We start from the raw sequence: 22,049 nt of genomic DNA on the forward strand, positions 1-22,049 counted from the left end.
GTGATACTGCTTTCTTACCAATGACATCCAGGCCTACTTTGAGATTTCATTGATTACTGGGCATAGCTAATTAATAAATGGCCCTCTCTTCATGATAACATCCAGTCCCTGGTTAATCTCCGCTTTTAATCCCGCCTTAGAAACAGCATCCAATCCAGAATTGATACCCGCTCTCCCTACACACTCCTGACTCCTTTGGCGGGAACCTAAACCTTACCAAAGATGCTTCATCCTGCCTTTTCTGGTAGTATCCGCACGTCCTCTGGCGTGCCCTTTGTCCTGATATACAAATAAATCTGATGTTTGCAGATTGTACGCTTCTTCCTGATTCTCTTTGGCTGATTTGGCTTTAATGTGAGATAGGTTAAGTGTCAGGATCTCTAACAGATCATGTTTCATGATCTCTGCTAAGTCTTCCTCCCGGCATTTAGATTTACAATTTTTTTAACTCTTCCCCCCCCCCCCTTCTTCCACCTCCCACCTCCACTCTGGTCCAAGCTGTTGTTTCTCAGTCTAGCTGTGCAGGACACCCGCTCCCTGGCCCATGCTGGTATTATGGTGTTATGAGCCCGGTGCGCCCTCACCCCCCCACCCCCCCCAGGCAGTCGGTTGCCGGTAGGCCACTCACAGCAGCTCTCCCCGGCTGCCGGCCGCTCACGCTGCCCACCGGCTGCTCCTGGCAGCACACAGTAGCCCGCGCCAGCACAGCAGCAGCAGGCCTGGCCAGATCGTGCCCACCTCTGGCTGAGCCAGTTGTTCACCATCTTAGCTGGAGAGGGCGCAGCGCACGGGCCCACGTGCTAACGGAAAGGCGCTCCAACCACCTGGGCCACTCGCCCGTCCTACAGTTTTTTAACAGCTCAAAACCTATAATTGTCCCATCAGTACACTTTGAAGAAGAAATGTCCCCCACACGAATACAGCCCTAATATCCGCTTTTGAAAGTGGCGTTAGTCATTTTATCTGGTTCGCATTTCAGCACGTTCAGTTTAAGTCACTTCAGTTCTGAATTCCTGGGTTATATTAAAATACAGGAGACGGGAGTGTATGGGCCTTGAGGGCGTAGATTTTTGACGTGGTTACTGTTCATTCAAGACCAAGGAAAACAGGTTGGGATCATTTTAAAAAGGCTTTTTTCGGAGGACGCCTCAAGCATTATCCGTCTTTTTCCCCGGCGGCCCCTGGGGGCATACATTTCGGAGCGACCTTTTTGATCATGGAGGAAGGGGGTGCCGGTCTTTTGTCTTCCGCAGAGATGCACGTCTGGACTCCAGCCTGAGAGCCCCAAACCTTGCAGCTGGAGCCGTGTGATGGTTTCGCCCCGGGTCTCTTAAGAGGGGTCGCGGGGATCTCGGGGCGCCACAGTGGATCTTGCGGTCGGGGGGCCGCCTCGGCAGCTGGGGCCTCCGACCTCCGCTACGCGGCTCCGGAGCTTTGTTCTCGCTCCCGAGCGGCCGCTAGGTTTCCCACCTTAACCCCTCGCTGGGCCCCGCCGCGCACCGCTGGGGAATCCAGAGGCGCACATCTGCCTCCGGCCCGGGCCCGCCCCCAGCGGCGGCGCCCACGCCCACAGCCTTCCGCCCGCCCGCCCGCCCGCCGGCCCGGCGCAGTGCAGCAGAGCGCGCTCCCGCTCGGGCCGGGCCGGCTCGCGCGCACGCGCGCAGGGACCCGCGCCCTCCGAGGAGGAGGCGGTCGCGTCGCCGCCGGCGGGGCTCGCGCCGGCCCTCGCGCTCGCCCTCCGCCTCACCCGAGCCCCGCGAGGGTGAAACGCTTTCTCCCGGCATGCAGCGGGAGGAGGCATTTAACACCAAGATGGCGGACGGCCCGGATGAGTACGATCCTGAAGCAGGCTGCGTGCCTCTTCTCCATCCAGAGGTGAGCCACCGCGCCGAGCGCATTCCTCGCCCTCAGGCCCCGGGACCTTTGCTCCCCGGACTCGCGGAGGGCGGTGGCCTACGCGTGGGGAGCAGGCGGCCGTGCCGAAGTTGGGGAGGGCGGGGAGGCAGCTCCAGGCCCGAGCGCGGCGGCGAGCGGATAACGGGGGAGGAGATAGCGGGGCGGGCCCGTCCGGGGCGGGCTCTGGGACGCGGTCTCGGGCAGAGCGTGGAAGGCGGAGGGGGAGATGTTGATGGTCCTGCTCTGTCGCCGCGCTGCTCGCGGGGGCACAGCCTGCGAGGGCCTGCTGCTGGTTTGGACCCGAAGCTTAAGTCTCTGGTCCTGCCCCGAGCCTCTCCGGGGCGCGGAGGAAGCCCGTCTCGTGTGGATTTTTTCTCTCTGCCTTCGCCAGGGTGAAGGACGCTGTCTGTTCACGGTGGGGGAGTGTGGGGTGAGGACCCAGCTTTTTGGACAACGTGATGTCCTTTCCAGGTGATGCCAGAGGCAGCCCCTCAGGCACCTTTTGTCGGATGCCTCGTGTGAGCATTTGTCCTTAAGCAGTGAGGAAGACAGGTCAGAACTTTTGCCAATAGACCCACGCTCACATTGGCTCTTCCGAGTACCTTCTTTTGTTGTTGTTTGTTTGTTTGTTTGATTTTGGAGTCGGGGAAGATAGTGCAACACGTTTCCCATCACAGGAGCATCTTCCCCTGTAAGTAAACGGTGCCCCGCTCCAGGATCGGTCACGTCATGGCCTTGCTTACCCCTTAGTTTATAGCTGGACGAGGGCTAGCTCCGGCCTGGAAACAATTCTTGATGCACTTCTTGTTTTTAGTGACCCACGGTGACGTGTGGATGGGCAGTGGCAAAACTTCCGGAAGAACTGGAGTTTTTCTGAAGTTAAAGGAGGCAGACGATCTTTGTGTTGTAGTGGGGTGAACAGACATGGAAGTCTCTGCCTGGCTATTTCGCATTAGAATGATAATGTTTTTTTCTGGGTTTTGATTTGTAGCATGCTCACATTATTTATTAAAATACGAATAAAGACAAGCACTTACCCGTGTTATATATTAGTACTCAACTACCCTCTCCTCCATCACTTTGAAACAGATGAGACAGTTCCTTAGGGATATACTTGGGACAGTCTCAATAGAAAAGGCTACTTTGGATTTCTGGTAAACTGTACAGTAAGAATCACTATTTTTTTTTTTTTTTAACCAAAGTGGTAACATTTTCAGAACTGGAATTGGAGGCACCTGTCTTTTAGTTCACACTTAGGCCCTGAAAAAGGTCAAGAAATAAAGTAGTTTTCAGATGATGCATTGAAAATGTCATCAAGGAATATTTGTATTCATCTATTCCTGTGAAAGTATTTCAAATACTTAAATGTTGATTGTATGTATATTTTAACATACTGTGCTCTCTTCATAAACTTTTACTTTGTGAAATATAGTACATTGTTTGGTATTTTAAGAATAATTTTAGCTGGTAACAAATCTGAAGATTGCCTGTTATAATGGAATGGTCTGTAGGCTTGAAGTTTAGAGACCAGTCTTCAGGTTGGCGTTTAATAGGATATTACTAGAAAATTGACTTCCTCAGACTTAAAAGTGGAAGTTAGTATAAATGATATCTACCAATCCTTTTCACCCAACAGATACAAGGGCTGATTAGTTGAGGCGCTTTGCATCTTAAGCTTGTAACTATAGGACTACAGTCTTTCTGCATTTTTCCTGTGGTTAGTGTTGCATCTACACCTGGTGCAGAACTGGTATAGTTCTGCTTTCTTGCAGTGCATTCTCGGGCAAGCTACTTCTCTGAATTCTAGCCTGATCATTTATAGTAGTGGGATGAAATAATAATAACTAGTAGGCTATTGTGAGGATTAGTGAGATAATCTTTTCTTTTTTTCTTGTAAAATAAGCACTGTTTTCAGTCTCCGTTGGAAAGAAACTCATATTCTGCCTTGGTGAGCAAATAAAATAATAATACTTTTAATCCCCTTTTGGAGAGAACATAGACTTTTGGTCAGACAGATTTGGGTTCCAGTTCTGGATTTGTAGTTATTCAATTATCTAAATAACCTGAGACACGTACTTAATCTCTTAAAGCCTCAATTTGTTCATCGGAAAGTGGAGATGTTGCCTACCTAGTTCACTTGGCTGTAAGGGATTAGGTGAGACTATATGAGGTGTGATCAAACAATACGGTGAATGTTTAAATAAAAAAAAATTATAGTAAAAGACACATTGCCATTAATCCCTCTCAATATACTCCCCCTCGCTTCGAACACACTTATCCCATCATTTTCACCACTTTGTGAAGCCGTTCTGGAAGTCCTCTTTCAAGAGTGTTTTTAGTTGCTCTGATGTGGCTGCCTCGATGTCCTGACTCATTTTGACTTTGGGGAAGAGCCAGAAGTCGCGTAGTGCCAGATTCGGTGAATAAGGTGGTTGAGGACACACCATAATGTTTTTATTTGACAGAAATTGCCGTGTACCAAAAGCAATGTGTGACACGGTGCGTTGTCATGATGGAAGATGATTGATGGCACACTTTAAAACACACCTTCTCTCAACCGTAGCTCACACCCGACTGACTGCACCAAACAAGTTGAAACATCACAGTTACTAAGGTTTGGCGTGCTCCTTCCCGTATTGAAGATTCCTGTCTTTCTGTTGGATGTCACTTGGCAGCAGCAGTCACAGTATTTTGTGATCACAACAGAAAGGCTCTGTGTCATGCATCACTTCTGGTATGACAATTTCTGTCAAATACAATAAAAACATTATGGTGTGCCCTCATCCACCTTATTCACTGAATCTGGCACCATTTGACTCCTGGCTCTTCCCCAAAGTCAGAATGACCTTGAAAGGTAAACATTTTGAGTAGATTCAGGACATTGAGGTAGCCACAACAGAGCAATTAAAGACACTCATGAAAGCAAATTTCCAGAAAGTGGCAAGAATGATGGGATAAATGTGTTCGAAACAAGGGGGAGTAAGGTGAGGGGGATTAATGTGTCTTTTACTGTAATAATATTTTTAAAATTTAAACATTCACCATAGTTTTTGATCACACTTTGTTCATGTTCAAGAACTGACACATTGTTGGTGCTCAGTCAATGTTGCTTTTTCCTCTGTCAGAGGAAGGAGAGAACTGTTACACCTTTAATTTGGTTTTGGTGAATGGTTTATAAACTTGCGTGAGTTTTAATTTAGTAGATTGGGACCTTGAAGGAACAAGTTTTATTTTACTGTTCATCTTCAAATTTAACACTGTCTCACTAAAAAAAAATAGTTACTCACTAAATATTTGTTGAATAGATGAGTTGTTTGTAGGATAAAGAAATTAGCCATTCCTTAAATTTTCTGTTTGTACGCAAACTGCTTACCTGTAAAACCTTTCTTAAGGGATTATATAATTAGATGAACAATGAACCCCCCCCCCCTTTTTTTTTACAGTGAATCCTTTTTAGAGGTATTCACTATGAGAGCACCTTACTTTTTGATTAATTAAATAATCCATTTGTTTAGTCAGTCATTTAAACATTTATCCTGCTTGGGTTAGGCACTGTGCTGGATGGACTCTAGACTTTGGAATTTTTGTGGTAAATTCACTGAGAGGCAATATAGGATACTGATTAAGAGAGCCACGGCTTTGGTGACAAACTGAGAATGTAGGTTCTGCCACTTACTATCATCATGGGCAAATTACATTTTCTGCATTTGTACAGTTGGCTTAATAGTGCCTACCTCTAAAGTTATTGTGAGTATTAAACAATGTTTATAGAGCAGTCATACTGATCTAGGCACATAGTATGCCAAGCAAATCTTAACATACTAAAGTTCTTGACATGTAGTGAGTACTGGTGCTGCTACTTTGTTTTCTGATGAAATGGATGATTATTCATTTTATCATAATGGAAGAAATTAGAGGCTGTTTGGAAAAGGATGAACTGATTATGAGGGGATTCGAGTGCTAATCCCGGGTTTGTGACTTTAGGCTAGTGGACATTTAACTACTCTTAGTTTCTTTGCTTTTAAGATAAAGAGGCTAGACCAGATGATCTCTTAAGATTTCCTCTAATGTTCTGATTGAATGTTGTGACCTTTCAAGATCTGTAGGCTTGAGCACCTACTTACTAGCTGCATAGCACTGTGCTAGGTTGTATGGGTAGAGGAAAATAAATAGGATAGCTTCTGCTCTCCAGAAGTTAATGATTTAGTTGGGAAGATACATGCATAGGAAACACTTAACAGAATCCAAATAACTGCTGAATTGAGTAGTGTAGCCCATAAACTGTGTCAGAGACCTATCATCTAGAATGGCTAGAAGAAAGACTTCAGCGGAGAGATGGAGACCATATGTTGGTCTACAGGTTCAGCTGACTTGCTATCCCCAGTCTTCCATTTCACCCACTGGTACGTCCTCAGCAAGCTGTCTCAGCTCTTTCCTAGAATGAGGCCGCAATACTCCCTTCTGCCAGAGTGGTGTTACAGGGGCTCTCTGTTTCAGCGAGATCTGATTCAAAGCTTTGAACTAGATTGCCTAGGTTATCTAAGGCTTTCATCTCTTGCTCGCTTCCTTTTTTTTCTCAGTTTCAAAACTTTTATTATTGCCTTTTCTTTAGTTTCTCATTTTTTTTTAATGGTCACATTTTTTGCTTCACATTAATTTTGTCCACATTTATGTCTCATTTTTTTATTTAGAATATTAAACCGAAGTATTACTATGTCTCTTGTCTTCACAGATTTTATAAGTGATTTTGCCTTTTTCCATTACTATTTTTTTGCCCTATTGTGTAGAGATATATATGTGGTTACATGTATAAATGAATTCATTTGCTTCAGAAAGCAGATATAAAATTACTTTGAAAATTGTTTTTCTCATTCTGATTGGTTACTGGCACACTCTTACCTTTCAAAACAGCTTTCTGGCAGTCTTTAGGATCTCATGCCTATCAGTAAAATGCTGTCGGTCATTTAAATGTCATTTAGATTCATAAAGATATACCTTAAGCATAGTTCCCAGTGAGTCAATATATATAAAATGAAGATGCAACTAATTGGTTACCTCATGGATTGGGGCAAAGCCAAAGTTGAAAATTACTGACCTGTGGAACCAAAAAATTATGTTTGGTTGTAAGAAATACCATTTTACTGTTTTGATTTCTTTGTTTTATTTTGCTCACTATTTTTTATTGAATTTGAGATAATTATCCCAAAATTATTTATTAAGAGTGGACTGTAGAGTGGGTAGATACAAGAGCAGATAAGTTAAAAGTGTGAATGCGAGTGTATTGCTGATTGAGTTCAAATCCTAGTTCTGCTGCTTACTAGCTTATGTGATCCTGGGCATGTTATTGAACTGTGTGTTGATTTTCCAGACTAAAATGGGGATGTAATAGCAGCCTCCTCATGAGGTTTTGAAGATTAAATGAGATAATATATACAAAGTTCTGTGTCCGGCACTTAGTAAGGCAATAAATGTTAGCTGTTGATGTTGTGGTGAGAAGTTAGTAACATATCAAGCAATAGTAATACATATATATATATACACATGTACATGTATGTATTAGATATGTAGACAACTGACTAAGCTAATTAGAATCAGTTGTCTGGGTATTGAGGAGAGGATGGGCAGAGGACTCTATTACAAACCTGTTTTGCACTGTGTTCTTAAAGATGTGTGCTATGATTTGAGAAGTATTTATTGAGCATCTAAGTATGGTCTTGACACTCTGTTAGGCTATAAAGTAATGGGGAATACAGAACAGGGCATTGCAGAATAACAAGATTAACTGTAGGCCTACAGATCCCTCAGTATAGATAAAGGTGAGTATGTGTGTGAGTACATGCACATTTTGGTAAAAATTAAAAAATGCATCTTGACCTCTTTTCCTCCAGAGTATCCTAAGAGTATGTTAGGGTGATTAGGCTTAGCTAGTCAGTTAAGGGGGTCTTGATGTAATGTGTTTTTAACAGAATCCCCACCAACCACATTATCCAAAAACGTGTTATTTCAATATCAAGGTTATGTGCAATTCTCTTTCAAAGCATCATCTAATTCTATCATTACTTTATGATTAGATTGTATTACAGATGAGTAATTCAAGAATAAAATATCAAATATTTTAAACTTCCAACTCTGAAAAATTGAGTCAGGGCAATATTATGTTTATAAAATATGCAAGTAAAATTTTTACCCAGTGTAATAATTGTTCAATCATCAGATAATATCTTCTACTAAAAACTCTTTAAAGTAAACCTACAGGCAGCTAATTTGAAAGTACAATGAAACTTCAGCCTTCTGTAAATGAGATACTATGAAGAACTTAATTTCCCGAGTTACAGAGGGTTAAACAGAGTATTTTTCAGTTTTGTATCAAACGTTGAAAATTTGCCAAATGAATTACTCCATTTTCTAGGTTTAATACATACTAAATATGATAGAATCTTTCTTTGGGAAATCAGAATATATAGTGTCTTAAGCTCATCTCTTTGATTACCAATGATTATTGTTGAGGAGATGGAGCTGATAGGGCTAAATGTACCTGAAGGTTTTTTGTGTTTTTTTGGTATATATGTCAAATAGCTTGTGTTTTTTTTTTTTTTATCAGTTGTTGTACACTAGAAAAAAATCAAGTGAAAAATAATAACTACTGATTGAGATGTTACTATACTAAAGTTTTGTTCAGTTTTAAAAAATAAGTTTCTGATTATGAACACTTGTTAATTTATGCAGGATTTAATGAGGGATGAACAGAACTGGTGACCAAAACTATCCCCATTCTCATGAAAATAAATAAAATAAAATAAACCATTCTGTGAGCTGAAGACCGAAGTCACTTGTGTTAGAATTCTTAGGTTTCAAATATTTCCAACCCATTTAAAACTTATTGGCTCACCCAAATTCAGGATGCCAGAGGTGCAGTAGAATTTAAGGATAACTGGAAGCTGAGCTGAGAATGTCACTAAGACTCTCGTGTCTCTCTTCTCATCTTTGCCTTTTAACTCCGTGTTCTCCTAGTGTAGAGTATCTTTTTCTTCCATGTGGTGGGGCTATGGATGCCAGCAGATTTTTTGCCATACATCTCAAGTCTCAACCGTTAGAGACGGTCTGCATACCTTCCTTATTCCACACTGAAAAGTAGCATAGGGTGTCCTGATTTAGGTTATGTGCTCACCCCTGTGGTCATGGGAAAGGCACTGTGATTGGCCAAGATCTCATGGAGTTAGGATGGGAACAGTTTCCTTAAAGAAGGACTCTATCAGGCAAAACTATTTCTGTCCTCTATACTCTTACGTAAAGAATTGTTTATTTGCTTTAATTACATTGAAATCATTCTTAACACTATATGTTCTAGTTGAGCTACTGAACAATATTCTATATGAATAATCTAGACCAAGGGTTGGGAAACTTACTCCATGAAGGCCAGATAATAAATACTATTTTCAAGTTTGTGGGCCATATAGTCTCTGGAGCAGCTACTCAACTTTGTGGTAGTTGTATGAAAACAGCCATAGACAATATGAATTGGTGTACTGTGTTCCAATAAAACTTTATATATAAAATCAGGTGGTGGGTCAGATTTGATTTGTGGGCTGTTTTTGCCAGCCCCTGATCTAAACAGTACCTAGAAACTCCAAGAAATGTATATTAAAATATGTGGTATTTCAATGCATTGAATCTCATTAATCACTAGTGTGCAGTAACTTCATCAGAACTGGATTTGTGTGAGAGATGGGTTAGGTGAATTAAGAACGTGTGTTTGTGTGTGTGTGTGTGTGTTAGTGTTACAATCTTGGAGAATGTTGTTAGAATACACATACACATCTCTCAAAGTTTCTAATTTAGTATGTGGATTTGTGGTTTGTATATTTTCAAAATGTTCTAGAGGTGATTCTGATAAACATTCCCACACTCTGATACGCGCATGATATGTAGGAAAAGTTTTGTTACAGGAGGAGAAAGGAAGCTAATTTGATATTTAATGTATGAGGCATTGTATTGTATGCTTTTCATGTTACCTCCTCAATCTGATAGTTAATAAATGGGAATTGCTAAAACTTACCAAATTATAACCATGAACTAGGCACTATCCTAAATAGTTTTACACATATATTCATTTTTCAATTCTCATACTTTTTTTATATCTGTTTTACAAGTGAGGCTATTGAGGTATAGAGAAGGTATGTTGCTGGTAAGTGGCGGAACTGAATTTCAATCCAGGTTCAAAATGCTAACATGCAGTTGCCTCTTTTTTTATAGCGCAGCACAATGTGATAGTGATGATATAGAGTAGTTATAGAGTTGATTGAATATCATTTGCCAGCTACTGGCTAGCTGTGGTTGCAAATATCCTCATTCACTTAAAAATTAAAAAAAAGTTTTTTTAATAGACTTTATGTTTTAGAGTAGTTTTAGGTTCACAGCAAAATTGAGCAGAAAGTCCAGAGATTTCCCATTTACCCGCGGTCCCCACACACTCACAATCTTCCCCACTATCAACATCCGGCATGAGAGTAGTGCATTTTTTTACAGTTGATGAACCTATATTGATTGACACATTGTTTTCACCCAAAGTCCATACTTTACAGTAGGACTTTTAGGAGACAGAGATCCGTCATATTGCTTTTGTGTCCCCACACTAATCTCAACGCCTTTGTGTACCCCTACTAATCTATTCTTCATTCCTATAATTTTGTAATTTTAAGAATTTTTTTTAAGTGGGATCATGTAGTGTGTGACCTTATGGATTGGTCTTTTTCATTCAGCATAATTCTCTGGAAATTCATCCAGGTTGTAATGTGTATCAGTAATTCATTCCTTTTTATTATTGGGTAGTATGTTGATGTATCACTGTTTGTTTAACCATTTACCCATTGATGGACATGTGGGTTGTTTCCAGTTTTGGGGTATTATAAATAAAGTTGCTTTAACCATTTATGTATAGGTCTTTGTGTAAACATAAATTTTTATTTTTCTGGGATAAATGCCCAGAAAAGTGCAGTTATTGAGTCATATGGTGGTTGTATGTTAATGTTTTTAAGAAACCGTCAAGCTGTTTGCCATAGTGGCAGTACATTTCACATTCCAATCAGGAATATGCGAGTGATCTGATCTCTGTATCTTTACCAGCATTTGGTGTTGTCACTTTTTAATCTTAGCCCATTTTAATAAGTATGTGATGATAAATCATTGTGGTATTTCCCTGATAGCTAATGATGCTCACTGTTATTTCATGTGCTTATTTGCCATCTGTATATGAGCTTGGGTGAAATGTCTCTTTGTGTCAGTCTTAGTTTGCTAGGGCTGCCATAACGAAATACCACAGATTGGGTGGCTTGAATAACGGAATGTTATTTTCTCACAGTTTTTGAGGCTAGAAGTCTGAGATCAAGGTATTGACAGGTTTAGTTTCTTCTGAGGTCTCACTCTTTGCCTTACAGGTGGCTGCCCTATTGTTGTGTTTTTCCTTTGTGCACATGTGCCCTTAGTGTTACAAGTCTAGGTTTTTTCTTCCTTGAAAGTCACCAGTCATACTGGATTAGGGTCCCCCTTTGATGGCCTCATTTTAGCTTAACCCCTTCTTTAAAGGGCCTAGATTCAAATACAGGAACATTCAGAGGTACTGGGAGTTGGGACTTCAACATATTTTTTGGGGGACATAGTCCAGCTTATAACAGTGTCTTTTGCCAATTTTTAAAATTGATTGTTTATTTTACTGTTGATTTTTTTTTTCTTTCTTAGTAGGGAGAGACTTTATTTGAAATGATTATTGCAAGAGAAGAAAGAACTATTGCAGTAGGGAGAGGGAAGCTTTTGCCCTAGGAGAATGCTCTGACCATAACATTTACACATGTCTCCAGCATTAGGCAAAAATAGTTTTCCTTTCATAGGGAGGAGTAAACAGGGCTAGAAAGAACTGGGTGTAAGGAATTAGAATGACCAGCAGTGGCATGATAGGACAGTAGGTCAGAGAATGCTTTACTCTGAAGCCAGCCTATTTTCAGGAGGGGTTGTGAAGGAGGGGTTGTGTGCTGGCTTTACTGTTGAGTTTTGAAAGCTTTTTATTAGGTTGGTGCAAAAGCAGTTGTGGTTTAAAAGGTTAAAAATAATTGCAAAATCTGCAATTACTTTTGCACCAACCTAATATATCCCAGATACCAGTCCTTTGTTGTGGTTTGCAAATATTTTCTCCCAGTCTGTAGCTTGTTTTCCATACTCATAACAGGATTGTTCTGGGATCATAAGTTTAAATTTTGATGAAGTCCAATTTTTTAATACACATACACACACACACACACACACACACACACACACACGGTGCCAAAAAAATGTGTACACATTTTAAGAAAGGAAATCTAAAATACATACTGATAACAAAAGATGAACACAAGTCATGTTTGACTTCTGCAATCACAAGAGATGCTCAAAGTGGTTACCATCAGCGTCCAGACACTTCTGATCACAATGAACTACTAGAGCAACGTTGACCAAAGTGTCCACTTGCGTACATTTTTTTTGGCACCCCAGGGTGTGTGTGTGTGTGTGTGTGTGTGTGTGTGTATGGTTTTTGTGTCAAGTCAGATCTTTTTGCCAAAATCCCAAACATTTTCTCCCTTTTGTTTTTTACAGTTTGTAGTTTTACATGTAACATTTAAGTTCAAATGTCAATATTGAGTTATTTTTATGTCAAGTGTGAGAATTAGCTTGAGGCTTGTTTGTTTGTTTATTTTCCTATAAGATGTTCAATTGCTCCAACACCATTTATTGAAAAGCTTATTTTTCATCTGTTGAATTATTTTTACGTTGTCAAAAATTAGTTGAACATATTTGTATGTTTTTATTTGAGTCCTCTGTTCTTTTCATTGATCTATGTGTCTATCCCTCAGCCAATATTATGCAATGTTCATTACTGTAGCTATATAATAGGTCTTAAAATTGAGTAGACTGCTTCTTCCTACTTTATTCATCTTGTTCACAATTATTTTAGCTCTTTTAGTTTCTCCCCATATAAATTTTAAAGTAACGTCTATGTCTACAAAAAATCTTGCTGGGATTTTGATAGGAATTGTGTTAAACTTGCATATCAGTAAGGGGAGAATTGACATCTTAACGTGTTGTGACTTCCAATCCATGAATATGGTATGTCTGTCTATTTATTTAGATCTTCCTTGATTTCTTTCATCAGCATTTTGTGGTTTTCATCATAAAAATACTGCATGTGTTTGTTTACACTAATTTCTATCCTCTCATGCCCATTAAGGCATCTCTCTAGCAGTTCTTGACTCATACTCCTACATCATCAGTTTTGGGTCTCCCAGATAATTTCTAATAGCCATCATTTCTGCCATCCAAAAACAAAACAAAACAAAACTAAAATTATATTTTTCTTTGATCCCATGTCTATTTTGTCTATTGTCCTATTTGTAGCAAAACTCAAGAGTTGTCTGTATTTGCTGTTCCCAATTCTTGTCCTTCCATCTTTTCTTTAATCAGTTTCAGTCTGGTATACATATGCCCCCACCTTGTCAAAGTAACACAATATCTATATTGCTAAATTCAGTGGTCCTTATCCTTCTTGACTTTTCAACAACATTGATATAGATGATCATCTCTCTCAATAACTTTTTTATTTCGCATCAGGGAATTACATATCAAAACAAGATATAATTTGGTATCTATCAGATTCCTCCCAAATTAAGAAGTCTGGTAAATCTAAGTATAGTAAAAGGAAAACTCATGCATTTCTAGTGAGAATATAAGTTGGTACAATCACCTTAGAAAGCTGTTTAATTGTAGTAAAGTTGTAGATACTCAGGTCTTTTTATCCAGAAGTTCCACTACTAGGTGATTACCCTAGAGAAACTTTTACAAATGATACCTTTATAAGATTGTTCATTGTAGTATGGTTTATAGTAACAAAAAGTCTCTTAGAAGGGGAATGTATGTGGTTTATATAATGGAATATCATCCAGCAATTGCGTTGAATAAACTAGAACTTTATATGTATGAGCACAGATAAATCTCCAAAACATGTTAAGTGGAAAATACTAGGTATGAAAGGATAAGTACTTTATAAAGTATTCGTGTATAATAGGATATTAAGTGGGACTTTTCTTGTCATCTAAGCATTTTTCCTGGAGCTCGTAGCTGACAGAGGATTCCTGCAGTATAAATAGTGGTGCTGAACTTGCTGGGAAATGGCCATGATTTGCCCTGGAACTCTGTTACTTCCAGCCTATACAAGGTAAAGAGAGACTTTAATGGGAGGAAGTATTCTTTAAAAAATTTTCATCCCAAGAGGGAATGCTGTAGTGTTTATATTGTCCTCCATGTGGCTTGCAAACGATTCCTCAGGAACACTGGGACTTTTCAAGACAAGATGTTTCTTTGGTCAAATGCCTGCTAACTTGCAAGAAAATAGTTAGGCCTCCCTGGCATACTGAGTGGAGTGTTAGAGATTCTTTGGAAAAGTGTGATAAGGGTCCCTTGGAGTTATTGAAGGCCCAAAGACTGGGGGCTGCTGCTGCTTTACTGGGGAAGGATAAAGGTAAGAGATATAAAGTAATGTTGCAAAGGAGGAGCCAGAAACAAGAGCTTCCTCTGTGTATCCAGTGATACTGAATTAACAGTGTTTCCGTGGGCCACACACTTTAGAGGTTAGATAGGCTTGAACCACCTTGAAAGAAACTTAGCAGAGAGTCGTCTGCTTGGCACAAGCAGCCCCAGGGTTATACTACTGGCACAGGGGCTGAGGAATTTTTGGAAGTGATCTGGAGAGTATCTCTTCTGCACCTGAGAATGTTAGAGAGGGAGGATCTGTCAAAGAAAACTTGAGCTGGACAGGAAATAAAGTGGTCAAAATGGATTTCATTTAGATATTTTTACAATAGGGAACTGAGCTCAATTCCAAACACAACAAGGACAATTGGGGATTTAAAGCCAACAAGCAGAGTGAAAGTCACTGGATGGAAAATACTTAGAGGAGACATCAAGGAAAGGGGATTCTTGCTAAACCAACTTAACAGAATTCTTGCTGAAGGCAGGCCAGGGTGATCACATATCAAGGATGGGAAATTCTCTCTAAACTGACTTACCAGCAAGGTTCTTGTTAAAGCTGGACTGTGCAGTTCCAGTAAGGATGGGGACCAAGTTTGAGGTCTAGTTGAAAAGAGAGCTCAGAGGAATTGGACTAAAGTTTGGTCATAAGAGAGTCTTTGTTTCCGTGGGATGAATTTCAGAATTCTCAAAATGCTTTCTATGAGAGAGTCAACAGTTGATATTGCCAGTGATTGAGGTTTTGATAGCCGAGAGAAAATTACAACCTTATGAACTTTGTCCCTTTACTTGTCTGTTTTCCAACTTTATTCCCATCCTATGGTAGGCAGAATACTGGCCCCCCTCACAACCCCAGATATCAAGTCTTAATACCTGGAAATTTTATGTGTTACAAGGGAAAAAGATTTTATGAGGGCTGATAAAATTAAGGGTCTTGGGAAGATTATTCTGAATATCCAGGTATCTCGGAAATGTATCTCGGTTTTCGAACGTCTCCATTGATGAACATTTCAGTTTATGAACGCCATAAACCTGGAAGTAAATGCTTCGGAAATCGAACATGTCACGCAGCTTCCGCTGAGTGCAAGACCCTGAGGCCTAGCTGTCGGCTGTTTTTGAATGTTTCAGAACTCAAAGGGTCTTCTGGAAAGGATTACGATCGAAAACTGAGGTACCACTGTATTCTTATAAGAGGCAGGCAGAGGGAGATTTGAACATACACAGAAGAGAAGGCTGTGTGAAACAGACCAGAGAGATTTGAAGATGCTGGCCTTGAGTATTGGAGTGAGGTCGCCACAAGCCAAGGAATACCAGAAGCCCACCAGAGCTGGAAGAGGCAAGGAATGGCTTCTCCCATAGAGCTTCCTGAGGGAGTGTGGCCCTGCTGACACTTTGTGACTTTGACACTTGATTTTGGATTCTGACCTCCAGAACTATAAGATAATAAATTCCTGTTGTTTGTGGTAATCTATTATAGCAGCACTAGGAAACTAACACATGCACTGTAATAATTTGTTTGCATGGCAGTGGGAACACAGAGCAGGACAGTTAACTCTGCCTGAGGGAAACAAGGAAGGCTATGGTGACATTTGAATTGTGAATTGAAGGATCTGTAAAAGTTTTCCAAACCTGAGATGGAGTGTGCCTGCTGAATAGAATAGCTAACATGAGCAAAAAGCTACTGAGATTTTTTAAAGTACATGACTTCTTGGAATGGCTGGTGTACACATCGGATCCTTAGAAGGGAACAGTGGATACTAAAGCTGGAAAAAGTAAATTGGGGCCAGTTTATGTGATTGTAGATTGTATGTGATTGTAGAATTGCTGAAATTTTCTCATTTTACCCTATCTGCATGATTTTAAGAATTTTAAGCAGAGGAGTGATTGGAACAGCAATGTGGACTGCAATGTGTTGAGAGAATATTACAGAGTCAAAACAGAAAAGGACTGATAAAGATTTGTTTTGAGAAAAGAAGTATTAAGATTTGGTAACTAATTAGTTACTCCTGAGATTTTGGGACCCTGAGTCAAGGTTGAATGGGTTGGACGTTTGCTAGTTGGAAATGCGTTTAGTAAATAGTACAGGAAGGAGGAAGAATATATTGAAGTGGTGAAGAGGAAAAAATTATTAGATTATCTTTTAAAATTGCATATCTGATGTTACTTCCTTGCTCAAACAAAACTTCCTGCTTGAGTCTCTGTTGCCCACTGAACTAGATGCCAAAAGTGCCTTTGTTTATTCTCAATTGGATCTCAAGATGGGATGTGTACATTTCTTCTTTTAGGATTTTCAGTGTTTCTTTGTCATCTATATTTGCATTTTGGTAATTAAATTTAAGTAATTTGCGTGTGCACTTGATCTATATGGTTAAAAAAAGTAAAACAACTTGCAACTTCTAAAAGGTACTTCCTCAGATGTTCCAGACATGGGGCATTCTGTCTGCTTTCTGGGTCTAGTTGGAAATGTGGCCAGTTCTTGAGTTAGGGCTGCTGGTATGAAGAGTTGGCTGTGTGTGTGAAGGGTAGGAGGGAGCGAAGGTGACTTCCATAATCAGTCCAACAAGGAAATATATTAAAAGAATGCTAGTCAGAGTTCTATAGTTGGAGGATAAAAATGGGAATTAATCTTAAGTGAAATATAAAATCGCACATATTCTCTAATGCAAGGGTGTGGTGGTCAAGTGGGCATTTACATCCAAATGCAGTTATTCATTCTTTGGGATGTATTTGAATAAGGGCAATTGAACAACTTTATAAATAGTGGAGAAATAATAAAAGCATTGCCTTTTTAAAATGGACAAAAATATAAAGGACTAAGGATGTACTGTCATTATTATTGTTATTGTTTTTACCAATATTGTGTTTGATGTTTTTGCCAATGCCATGGAAATGAAAGACTACACTTATTTGCAGATTTGATTTTATTCTTAGACTGTTCAAAGAGATCATCAAAAAAAAATCAAAGAGATTCTATTTTACCTTGTGTCCAGATACAAGATAAATCTGAACCTTAGCGGTACTCCCCTATACCAGTTATAACCATCTCCAAATACAGTGAAAATGGTTCGTGTAGAACCCCATCTGCATACAACGTATCAAAATAACTCTCAGAGCTGTAAAAGTCACCATTAACTATGTTTTGCTGCAGTAGCAACCCTATAATCTTATAGTTTAAATGTTAGTAGTTCAGCACACATGCATTGTAAGTTGGATAGTGGCTGCTCTCGGACCCGGACTGGACATCTACATGTCTCTTATTTGTATTCTACTGGTTAAAAACAAAAGTCAGTCACTTGGACACACTTAACTTTCAAGGGACCGCGGACATATATTTCTACCATGTGCTTGGGAAGAGAGCTGGAAATATTTGATGGGTAGCACTAATGATTACAGTAGTATTTAAATATAAAAGTTAAGATCAAAAAGTCCAGGAAGAAGATTAATGTATGTGATTATAGAAGGTATGTTCCTTGAAGCATATTGCGAGCTAAAATACTTCCAAAAATGGAACAGAAATCTTTATTTAGATGAGTATGAAAAAGATTAATATCTGATCTTCTATATACATAAAAGTCTGATTCAAAATTATTAAACCTATTTCAGGACTCAGAATAAAATGGCCAAAAGATAGGAACAGGAAATTCTCAAAAAAGGAAAATATAATTAAAGTTGAAATTTCTGTTTAAATTAGGGGAGAATTTAAAAATACCAAGTGCTGGGGAGTTTATGGAAAAATGGTTAATCATATATTGGTGGGATTATAAACATAATCCCTTTGCAAAAAACAATTTAGATATTGTATCAAGAACCATAAAAATATTCATATCCTTTAAGAGTTCCTGTCCAGGAAGTTTACTGCAGTTAAAAAAAAGAAATATTAAAGTATTTTTTAGTGAAGAATAATCCATCCATTTATTCTTTCATTTCATTTAAGGGCACTAATGTTATGCCATACTCTGTGTGTTCTAAGCTCTGGGATACACAGGTGATTAGAACAGGATTCTTGCCCTGTCATAGCGTCTGGTCTAGTGGTGAAGAGAATGTTAGCGCAAGACAGAAGAATGTGTCTTGAGAAGTAACATGAGTTTAGTTAGGAAATATAAAAATAACATGAATGTTCAGTGATTGGGAAATGTTTTAGTATGTTTCAATATATCCGCTTAATTAAATATTTTTCAGTGGTTAAAAGCAATGTAATACTTATAAAAATTATGTGTAATGGCATGAGGAAATATAAAAGGGAAGAATATAAAATATATGAGCACTATGATTACATATGACATGAAATATATAAACATTTGACCAATAGAGATTGTATAGTAGCTTTGAAAGAACTTTGCAAAATTAGGTACATTAAAAAACAATGTTCCACATCATTCCAGTCTATTAATGAAAAAAAAAAAATCAGTCAAATCCCAGTTGAGGGGCATTCTACAAAATACCTGATTAGTTCTCAAAACTGGGAAGTTTATCAAAAACAAGGAAAGTCTGAGAATTGTCATAGCCAAGAGGAGCCTGGAGAACCATGGTAATTTATATGTAATGTGATATCCTAGCGGGGATCCTGGAACTGAAAAAAGGTCATTATGTAAAAACTAAGGAAATCTGAATAAAGTATAGACTTCAGTTAAGAATAACATCAATATTGGCTCATTAATTGTAACAAATGTAGCATATTAATATTCAATGTTAATAACAGGAAACTGGATGTGTGGAATGTGGGAACTCTGTTTTGTTTTTGTAAATCTTAAACTATCCTAAAAAATAAAGTTCATTTTTAAAAAGATAGGAGAGGGAGAAAATATACGTATAGGCATTTGTTCATCAAATGTCTGGAAAGAAAAAATGTGTGCCAAACTTATGCATATTGTTACAAATACATATGTACATATGGATTAATGCCAGAAGGAAATCAAGTGAAAACCAGTTTTTAAAGATGCTAAAAGATAATGAGCATATTCCTAGCCTAAAATTTGTTGAAAAGCAGTGTTAATTTGATAGTTTGGATTGAGTCAATGGTGATACCGTGTTTCCCTGAAAATGAGATCTAGCCAGACCATCAGCTCTCATGTGTCTTTTGGAGCAAAAATTAATATAAGATCTGGTATTATATTTATTATATCATACCCGGTATTATATTAATATTATATTATACCTGGTCTTATGTTATATGAGACCCGGTCTTATTTTAACATAAGACCGGGTCTTATATTAATTTTTGCTTCAAAAGGTGCATTAGAGCTGATGGTCTGGCTAGGGCTTATTTTCGGGGAAACACTGTACGACGCCATAAAAAGAATGTGTGCTTCAATTTGGACTCTTTATTAGAAGCAACACTCATATAATGTTCGCCTGGGATCAGGGGCCACAGCAGAATACGTAACATGAAGACATCAGTTGCTTACTGAAAAAAATTATTTGAAATTTTTCCATTACATAACCACATCATTTTTGTCCAATCTTCCCTTAAAAGGTGTAACGAATCAGTTAGTAAAGGATTCTATCTTTAGTGTAGTGCCATCTGGTGGCACTTTTAACTAAATACATTTTTAAAGAAAGTTTTATAATTTTGGGTGGCTAGTGGTTTTCCTTGTTTTCATTGTTCACTTGGTTATATGTTTTATACTTATTCTGTCTTTTCATTGTATGTAATCAATATTCCTTTTTAAAAATCCTTGTGGTATCCCTAGAATTTAATTAACCACTCCCTCAGGTTTTAAGTAGGTCTCATATTTGGCTCATTGATTTTAGTTAGGACTTAGAAATGAGTCATCTATTGAGACCTTTTTTCCTTTCCTATCTTCTAGTTAGCAACCCTATATAGTACTCTAATCTAATCTTACACATTTAATGGAATTAAATTTCAGCAGCTCAAAATTATATAGTTAAGTATATTTAGCGTTTCTTAAATCAGAGTCCACCCTGTTAGAATGATACCCAACAGCAGACGTTTACAATGCAAGTCATAAGTATATGGTTAAGCCCTAATGGGTTGCTGATTCACCTGTTGTATGGTCTATGCACCAAAGGCAGAGGCAGGTAACATGTGTTTTGTAGGTAACACGTATGTGCCCTAGAATTTTATTGATTTCTTCTCCCCCACCTTTTTTTTTAGTTTGGAAATACATTTAATTGATTTAGGATTATGGCATCTCATTTACCATTGTATTTTGTCCTCTCTGGATTGTCTTCACATCCTTTGCCAATTTTTCAAATGTGTTGTTATTTATGGTTTTTTCAAAGGTTTTTTGTTTTGTTTTGTTTTTCATTTTTCCATTAGGACTCTTTTTGCCAGTATTCTTATACCTAAATCTTTGGTCTGGCTGAAAGTTATCTGGTATAAGGAGTGAGGTGGGATCTATAGGAAGAGTCCTTAGGCAGACTGTGGCCTGGTCCTGCCAGAGTATAGTTAGGTCTCTAGGAAGCCGGGAAAATGGATCTTCAGTTTACCCTGTCTTGCAGTCAACATTGAGAAAAAGCCCTGGAGTGGTCTTGGACAAGTTACTGAGACCTGATGTACATCAGGCATATGGCCAGAGTCTCCAGAACAGTCTTTAATCCAGGGGGCACTAAGACTCCCCAAGAACAGGAGGATGTGCATGCTTCTCTCACCAGGGAATGGTATAGGCATCTGTGTGTTCTCGTGGGGAATGGGGCTGACCTGGAAATCTTCCACCTGGGGTCATCCTGCCCTGAATTCTGCTTTGTATGGCCCTGCTATTTTCACATTCATTTCAGTGTATTCTGCCATTAAAGAAACTATAGCCTTGGCTGTATTTGTTGTCATCTTTCCATCAAGCATATCACCCTTTTATGTGGAAGCCTGTTGAATTTTTTTTTTTTATCTCAAATGGTTAGCCAATTGTCCGTTTATACCATTTATCGAATAATATATCTTTCCCTCCTGATTCTAATTCTCCTTCTTCAAGCTCTATTCTGTTGCTCTGATTATAACTGCACTGCCCCTATTTTTACATTAGTTTGCTTTCTAATATATTGTAATTGCTGGTGGGGCAAGTCCCTTCCCTTATCCTTCTTTCTGAATATTCCTGAACTTACCCATCTTGTATATTTGTTTTTAGATATGCTCTACCATATTCTTGGAGAACCTATTCTTGGAGAACCTATTCTTGGAGAATCTTTTCTGATAGAGCACTTATTAAACACCTGTATTTGGTTGGTAGTAAACTTAGAAGCAGTAGGTCAACAGTGGATTCTTTGGTGAACTCTGCCTCCCTCTTTTTTTTTTTTTTAAATATTATGTATTAAACTAAAGATTTAATAGGTCTAGCATTTTTAAAAAGTTAACTAGATTGCACACAGACACTTGGCAACTAGTTCATTGGTTTTATAATTCTTCCCGGGCATGTGAATAAATGTATTGTGGTATCTTGTCATCTTGACATACAAGCCAGCATTTGCCTACACCTGCTGTGTAAGTTTGAGTTCGGACAGGTTGATTTCTCCTAGCAGCAGTGTATAGCAGCTGAGCTTATCCCAGCTCCTCTTATTCCTGCCTGCTACTTCAGCGGCAGATTTTGGAGGTGTTTCTGTCCTTACAATTCTCTTCAACAACAGCCAGGGCTGTAAAAACCTTTTGCTGT

The 22,049-nt window shown here is 39.0% G+C and overlaps 1 protein-coding gene across 4 annotated transcripts in view; it reads left to right on the plus strand.

Annotated features, from left to right (window-relative positions):
- The first annotated feature begins 1,597 nt into the window (after nucleotides 1–1,597).
- ZDHHC17 (zDHHC palmitoyltransferase 17) overlaps nucleotides 1,598–22,049 on the plus strand; it is an 84,555-nt gene continuing 64,103 nt past the window's right edge. The window contains exon 1 of one of the 4 annotated variants that reach the window (XM_081060784.1): nucleotides 1,598–1,875. In XM_081060784.1, the coding sequence (XP_080916910.1) occupies nucleotides 1,783–1,875 (93 nt within the window). In that variant the 5' untranslated portion in view covers nucleotides 1,598–1,782. Of the gene's footprint in view, nucleotides 1,876–2,082; nucleotides 2,588–22,049 lie in introns of those variants that run through there. The other 3 variants (XM_081060785.1, XM_081060787.1, XM_081060786.1) reach the window with 3 other exon arrangements.

The sequence above is a fragment of the Rhinolophus hipposideros genome (genome assembly GCF_964194185.1).
Source record: "Rhinolophus hipposideros genome assembly, chromosome: 9".
NCBI classification, from domain to species: domain Eukaryota; kingdom Metazoa; phylum Chordata; class Mammalia; order Chiroptera; family Rhinolophidae; genus Rhinolophus; species Rhinolophus hipposideros.